The 7,503-nt window shown below is 69.0% G+C and overlaps 2 protein-coding genes across 2 annotated transcripts; both read right to left on the reverse strand.

Moving 5' to 3' along the window:
* Nucleotides 1-218: 218 nt before the first annotated feature.
* On the reverse strand, nt 219-4,415 carry MNEG_10538 (Kinetochore protein nuf2; the record flags this gene model as incomplete). The annotated part of the gene is made up of 11 exons (XM_014040988.1): nt 219-374; nt 668-721; nt 989-1,075; nt 1,436-1,474; nt 1,798-1,914; nt 2,430-2,537; nt 2,958-3,005; nt 3,243-3,302; nt 3,620-3,724; nt 3,954-4,098; nt 4,255-4,415. Coding segments are annotated over 11 exons (1,080 nt in total), but the record flags the coding sequence as incomplete, so codon positions are not given.
* Nucleotides 4,416-5,161: 746 nt separating this feature from the next.
* MNEG_10539 (hypothetical protein) lies at nt 5,162-6,841 on the reverse strand (the record flags this gene model as incomplete). Its single annotated transcript, XM_014040989.1, has 1 exon — nt 5,162-6,841. The coding sequence occupies one exon, from the start codon at nt 6,839-6,841 to the stop codon at nt 5,162-5,164; it is 1,680 nt and encodes a 559-aa protein (XP_013896443.1).
* Between the last annotated feature and the right edge of the window lie 662 nt (nt 6,842-7,503).

A 7,503-nucleotide genomic window follows, 5' to 3' on the forward strand; every position in this document is an offset into this window, starting at 1 on the left:
ACACAGAAGAGGGAGAGGGGGAGGGGGGGGCTGGAGGAGGGGGCGCCTGGGCTTGCGCGGGTGGGCGTGGAAAGAGAGAGTGTTGGGGGGTCTATACCAACAGGCAGGCCATTCACAAGACCCTTACAGTCATGCACGCATGTGCGCACGCACACATGCCCACATACACGCTCTCTGTCTCTCTCACTGTGAGACAACGACCCCCGCTCCCACCCCACCTGGCTCTCCAGCTTCCGTATCCGGTCCTTGAACGTGGCCTGCTGCCGCAGCAGGTGCTGCTGCTTCGCCTCCATGTCAGCCGCGTCGTTGGAGGCCGCGCCGATCTGCTCCCGCAGATCTTTGGCGTGCCTGCTCGCCTCCTTCTTGCGCGCCACCTGGCGGGGGTGGCAGAGGGGACGGAGGGCAGATCAAACTGCGGCGCGGCCGCGGGCAGCCCCGCGCGCACGGCTGCTAGGCGGGGACGCTGCTGGGCCGGGGGCCGCCGGCGACCGTCCGTGGCGTGCGCATGCAACCGTTTATGAACCCAACGCGGCGTCGCACCTCGCCGCGGCCGGCAGAGAACGCGCCACTGTCCACATGCAGTGCTCTCCACACGCTTGCGCCACACGTGCACACGAACCCACATGCGCGCCAAGCGCACGCACGCCTGCGCCTCAACCGCGCGCACCTCATTCTCAATCTCCTTCATAAGTTCGAGGCACTTCGACACGTCCTTCTCCACCTGGAGGGGGGTTAGAAGGGGGATCGTGGCTCGGGCAGGGTCAGGGGGATGGAGGCACAAGATGACCCCTGGGCTGCAGCGCGCCACCAGGGGACTGGCCGCGCGCCCCCGCGGCCAGCCGGAGGCCCATGCGGCCGGCGCGGGCCCGCGGAGACACGGACTTTTCGCAAACAGTGGGCGCCGCCACGCCGAGGGCGGCGCGAGCGGCCCGCGTCGCGCCGCGCGGTCCGGGAGTGCGCGTCGAAGTCCACGGCGGCGCCCGCCCACCTTCCCGACGGTGTCGTCGCGGGCCTGCAGCGCGCGGCACCTCTTGTCCGCCGCGTCCACGTGACCGCGCTCGTCGTCCACGGCTGACTGGGGTTTGTTGTGTGCGTGCGTGTGTGTGTGTGTGTGTGTGTGTGTGTGTGTGTGTGTGTGTGTGTGTGTGCGTGCGCGCACAAGGGGGAGCAGGCGTCGTGAGGGGCGCGGTCCATCCTCGTCACTGGGAGTGGTGCAGATCGCTTGATCCGGCGGCGGCGCGGCGGAGGCTCGCGTCGACGGCGTCCGCGGGCATCAGGCAGGCCCGTGCGCACAGCTGCGCCGCACGAGGCGCAGGACAGGGGGCGTGGCGGGGCCCCCTGCAGGCGCGGCCGTGCCTGCAGCCGGCGGGGCGCTCCCATTGCGTCAGGGCGACGAGCAAGCGCGGGCGCCGCGGCGGGGGTTGCAGATCCTCACCTGCAGCTCGACCAGGCTCCTCTTGAATTTGTCAGGGCTCTGAGGTTTTGCGGTGTTGAGGTTGAGGGATTCGAGGGGTTTGAGACTCTCTTGCTCCGGGGTTGGTGGTTTGGGGAAGCTGATGGGTGCGGGTGGCGGCGCGAAGTCAGTGCGCCATGCGGCCGGGTGGGGATGAAGCCCAAGTGGCTCAAAGGTGAAGCTCGAGCTTCACATGCACCCCAAACCTGAAACACACAGCCCCGCTTCATCATCCGCAGGCAGCAGGAGCGAAAGCGTTTTGCACAGGCATCCGCTCCAGTCTGCAGGCGCAGCTAGCAAGTCGCCCCTCTGCGCCATGCCGCGCCCGCTGCTGCTGCAAAAACGAACACGCCCCGAGCCGCGCGCGCCTGCACGATCTGCTCCCTGAGCCGCTCGTGCTCCTGCTGGCCGTTCATGAGCTCAAACTTCTCCGCCTGCACTGCCTCGGACAGCTGTGCCACCTGTGGGGCGCCGGGTGAGTGGGTTGGGTGGGTAGCCCGGTCGGCAGGTCAGCCGGTCAGCAGGTCAGCCGGTCGGCGGGGCGCCGTGGCGCGGGGCCGGCCGTTGGGCGGGCGTGCCGGGCGGCGGCCTCGCGTGGCCGGCCCGGGTCGGTCGGGAGACGCTCGGACGTGCGTGCACAGCTGGAAGAGGCTGGGCCAACCGGCGGCGCGGTGTGCGCACCGCTGTCAAGAAAAACTGCACATCCGTCGCTAGTGCGTACATGTGCACACGCACACACATGCACGCGCGCGTGCATGCATGCACACATACACACGCATGCACAGGTGCAAACATCCACATGCCCAATCACATGCTCGCAGATCAAATCTACAAACTCAATTCTGCCCCGTCACACACACACACACACTCTCTCTCTCTCTTTCTTTCTCTCTCTCTTTCTCTCTCTCTCTCTCTCTCACACACACACACACACGCACGCACACGCTCGCGTGCATGTTCGTGCGCCCCCGCCAACCTGGCTCTTGAGCGCCTTGACCTCAGAGGATGCGGCTGCAAACTGGCGGTTCAGCTGCTGGTTCTCGCCCCGCAGGGCGTCCGCCTCCGCCTGGATCTGGCTGGCATCCTGTTGCATCATGGGTTGGATTCGGGGACCAGAAGCTCATCGGATGTGGGGACCAAAACGGCTTTTGCGGACGGGCGTGAGGTGGCGTTTGAGGTGGCAGCTTGGCGGATCCAAGGGAGGAGGGAGCGAAGGAGCAGGCGAGGTGATGCAGGCCTGGGCTGTGTTGGTTGCGCGGGGTGTGTGTGTGTGTGGGGGGGGGTCTTCGTGCATTCGCAGCATGCGCGCCAGCGCAAACAATTGCATGTGGCGCGGCCCGCTCGGCGCCGCAGCGGTTCCAAGCGGGAGGCGCGCCCTTTGTCGCCGCCTCGGTCCACCCCAAGCTTGCGCGCCGTCCCGTGGGGCCCCGCCGCATGGCCTCCGCGCGGCCCCTGCCCAAAGTCGAGACGGCCCCGCCTCCGCCGCCGCCCATGCAGCACCCACCGCCTCCTCGCCGGCGCGCTCCTCCCGCATCCGCCTCAGCTCCGACTCCTGCGGTGACGGCCGGCGGCGCGGGTGATGATGGTGCCGCCCACTCGCGGCCCGCGAGCACCTGCCTGCATCCTTCCACCGATTGTGTGCCGCGCAGCTGGGCCCCCCGCAGCTGGGCCCCCCGCAGCTGGGCCCCCGCAGACGCACGCAGTTGCATGTCGCGCGACACGCTGCAGCTGCCCAGGGCAGCCGTGCACACACGTATGCACGCACACGCGCGCGCTTTGCGGCCCCCACCCGCGCTGCCTGCTCCTCCTGCAGCCCCCGCCTCTGCTCCATAAGCGACTCCAGGCGGGCCTGACGGCGGAGGGGCGGCGAGCTTGACAGGTGAGGTGCGACCGCTGGCAGGGCCGCTGTGCGCACCGGCTCTGCAGCAGCTGCTTGCGACGCCGCATGCGCCCCTTCCCCTTCCGCATGCGCTGCCTTCAGAAACACGCAAGGGACCTCGGCCGCTTTGCAGGGACCTCGGCCGCGCGCTGTGGGGCGGCGTTTAGCCCCTGCTGCCATTGGAAGGCCAGGCTGCCGCTGAAGGGCCCATGCGCCTTCCACGCAGCTCCACTGGCGCCCCCAGGGCCTACGTTCTACTCGCCCTGCGCCGCCCATCCGTGCATCACCTGCAGCTCCGCATATGCGATGAGCTTCTCCTCCCTGAACTTTGCAAAGTTGATGACGGCTGACAGGTGGCGCCGCAGCCGCAGCGCGTCCGGCTTGTGCAGGTCCTGGTGTTGGCGTGTGTGGAGTGGCACGGCTCAGCAGCGGCGGCGCGTGAGCGGGCGGCGCCGCCGCGCTGTGTCTGCTAACACACGCCAAAGCAGCCGCTCGCGGAGGCCCCCATGCACACGTGCGTCTCGACTACTACCCGCACGCGGCGCATGCGTGCCTTGCCTCCGCCATGCCTGCAGATCGGCCGAACCGCATGCACTTGCGGCTCAGCGCGGGCCGCCCCACCTTCATTCCGAAGTCCTTGACGCCGCAGACTACCAGGAGCTTGCTGAGCTGCGAGAAGAAGCTGCGCGCCGCGATTGACTCATCGTGGAGCTCTGGGTATTCAAACGCGTCGATTGCGGCGAACACAGGCTGGTTGAGCTCCTCCCTAAGGGGGGCAGGGGGGCGCGGCGCGGCATGGGGACGTGTGTTGTGGCGCCAGGGCTGTGCAGACGCTGCTGCTGTAGAGAGACTGCTCGCGCCACATGCTTGGCATTGTGCGTGCAGCCGCGGGACTTGGCAAGCGCGCACAAGTGATTGTTACCTCGTGATGCCCGTGAGGTTGACAAGGATGTTTTCAAAAATGGGCGCCACCACCTCGTGCGTCGGCTTGGCCAGCTGCGCCGCTGTGATAGGGATCTCCATCTCCTCCAGGCATGGCAGCAGCTCATCATTCTCCAGCACCGGGAAGCTGTATGAAGACATCGCTCCCGGTGCAGGCCCCCACTGGCCGCGGCGAGCTGCCTGTTCAAATTGTTGTGCTCGCAGATCACTGCTGCTTTGCTGTGTCGTGATTGGTGACACGCACGATTAATATAGTGCCAATTCTATGGCTGTTTCCAATTCAATGCGGACGTGGTGCGGGATGTTGTCGCGTGCACAACGCGTTTGTCATGAGACAGGCGCGTACGCTGGCAGCGTCTTGGAATCTGAACAATTGATGGTTCATTCACTGGTGTGATGTAACATGACATACCGTAGCCCTGGCAGCTGGGGCGGCCAGCATGTGGCAAGTAGAGGCTTGGTTGCTGCGTTGTGATGACCTGGCCCGAAACGAGCACCAAGCACACACGCAATGCACCCATGCATCCTTGCCCAGGCCGCTAATCAGGACAATTAAATCACATGTGGGACTGTCCTATACGCTGCTGACACCACCCTGCTGCAAACCGCAAGCCTGCACAACCAGGCACCCTTGCACTGCCATCCCGCCACGCATCGATGTTCACCTGATCATGAGCAACACCCGCTGCCTTGCTTTTAGTCTCGTAACACTTGTACTTACAGTATAACACAATACTGTGCAACACCCTGAACAGCCTTTGGGTCATCTGACAGTGTCAAATCATTCGTCAGCGCGGCTGAGGCAAACTCGAACCACCCGCACGGCACCGCAGCCTTGATGCGACGCACCTGCCTGCATGCAAGCATCCCATGCTCTGGAAACGTCGTCAGTCGGAGTCCAAAATCTCGATGACGTCCCTTTCGCCGCCCGTTGACTCCGCAGCTTGCGCCGCCGCCCCGTCCCCGCCGGCGCGGCCTTGGTCGTCAAGGCGGGCGCAGCGCCCTGCGCCTGCAGTGCCGGCCGCACCGCACTGCTCCTCGTCGTCTAATGTCAGGTCGACCGAGGGCTGCGTGCCCGCCGGGCTCGCCGCGCCTTCCCCCACACGACGCGCCAACTTGCGAGGCCCAGCAACGCCACCTGGGCCGCCCCTTGCCGGCGGCCCTCCCTTCGACGGGGCCCGGCGTGCCGGGGCCGCCCCATTCGCCGCTGCGCCCCCTCCTCCAGCCTCCTTGCGCCGCCGCCGCCCCCGCACGGGCGGCGGCGCGCCCGCGCCCGCGCCCGCGCCTGTGTCTGCGTCTGCGCCTGCATCCGCGCCGGCCGCCGGCGGCGCGCGGCCCGCCCCTTGGCCTAGCGCCTCGTGCTGCTGCCGCACCCAACGCTGCGCGCGCTCGAACACCGCTGCGTAAGCCTCCCGCACCCGCCCCGCGACGGTTGTCAGCACGCCGTCGGCCACCGTGACCCATGCGGGCGCCTCCGCCGCCGCGTCTTCCTCTCCCTCGCTGGCACTGCGGCCGCCGCGGCCGGCGGGCGGCGCGCCGGCCAGCGCGAGCGCGGCGCCCTCGCGCCCCCACAGCGCCGCGGCCAGGATCTGGCAGGAGCGCGTCGCGCCGCGCTCGTCTGCGAAGAGGCCCACCTGCAGGGGGTACCCATAAGCCACCAGGGTGGCGCCCCACTTCTCCGACTCCTCATCCAGACACACCTCAATCTCAGCAATCGGAAAATCGCTGTCCTCTCCTGAGCCCCCGTCGCCGCCGCCGTCCCCGCTGCCGCGCCCGTCGCCGCCGCCCGTCGGAGGGCGCAGAGGCTCGCGGGGGGGCGGCGGTGTGGGCGGCACCGACCGCGGCGGCTGTTGCTGCTGGACCTGCTGCTGCTGCGGCGGCAGCGGCGGCGGCGGCTGCTCGTCCTCCTGCTCCTGTTTCTCTGGCTGCTGAGATGGCTGCTGCAGTGACTGCTGCCGCTTGAGAGATGGTGCGGCCGTGTGGAGGGACGCGGGGCGCTTGCGTGGAGTGGACTTCCGCTGCGGTCGGGCTTGCACCGGAGCCAGCCCCAACTCAGGCTCAGCCCCTGTGCCAACCGCCGCTGGCCCCCCTGCTTCAGGCTGTGGCTGCGGCTGCGACCGAAGCTCAGGCGCTGGCGGCGCCGGCGCCTCCGCCGTCGGCGAGTGCTCCGCTGAGGCCTCGTCCGTTGCCCGCTCGGCCGGGTGCGGCTGCTGGGCGCCTCCGCCGAGAGACGCCCCCGTCAAAGGCGCGGCCCGCTGCCGCTCCTGCCGCTCCTGCCGCTCCTGCCGCTCCTGCCGCTCCTGCCGCTCCTGCTGCTCCTGCCGCTCCTGCCGCTCTTGCTGCTGCTCCTGCCGCTCCTGCTGCTGCTCCTGCCGCTCCTGCTGCTGCTCCTGCTGCTCCTGCTGCTGCTCCTGCTCCTGCTGCTTCTCCTGCTGCTGCTGCTCCTCCTGCTCCTGCTGCTCATCCTGCTGCTCCTGACGCTTGTGCTGCTGATCAGTTGGCTGCTCTCGGGCCCGCGGCGCCCGCCGCCCCGCGGTGCGTTGACCTCCCTCGCGCTCTGCCAGCATCCCATTTGAGTCCTCACGCCCAACCTCAAGCCGCTGCATCAGTTCTTCTTGCTGGCGCTGCGGCTGCGGCTGCGACTGCTGCTGCTGCTGCTGCTGCTGCTGCTGCTGCTGCGGCGGCGGCGGCGGCGGCGGCGGCGATGTCGGTGGCGGCGGCGGCGGCGACGCGCACGACACAACCCGCGGATCCCGCCCACGCACCCGCCAGCCCTCGGGTCTCTGCAATGGCGATGCCGCGGCCCCGCCCTCGGCCAGCGGAGCAGGCGCCGCATCGCCAGCGACGCCGACGCTCCCTTGGTGGGCGGAGTGGCTGCTGCTGCCGGTGACTCGAGGGCCGGCCCCCGCGCAACCAACGGCGCTGCTGCCTCGCCGCCGTCCCTGAGGCGATGCCTGCAGCTCTGTCGCCGTTCCTGAAGAGCCGTTTGACGCCCCGCCACCCCCAGCCATCATGTCTCCATCGCTGCCGCGGCCTCCGCCGCGCGGCGCCGGGGCCAGCTGTAGCGGTGGAGGCGCAGCATTCTTCCGGGCCGCCGCGTGGCCCCCGCGGCCGCCCACCCTGCCGCGGCCTCCACCACGGGCGCCGCCGCGCGGCCCTCGGCCGCGCCCACGGGCGGCGGCGGCGCCACCGGCGCTGTCGGCGGGGTACCAGCCTCTGTCGCCTCGGA

Source organism: Monoraphidium neglectum (genome assembly GCF_000611645.1).
Source record: "Monoraphidium neglectum strain SAG 48.87 unplaced genomic scaffold scaffold02359, whole genome shotgun sequence".
NCBI lineage: Eukaryota > Viridiplantae > Chlorophyta > Chlorophyceae > Sphaeropleales > Selenastraceae > Monoraphidium > Monoraphidium neglectum.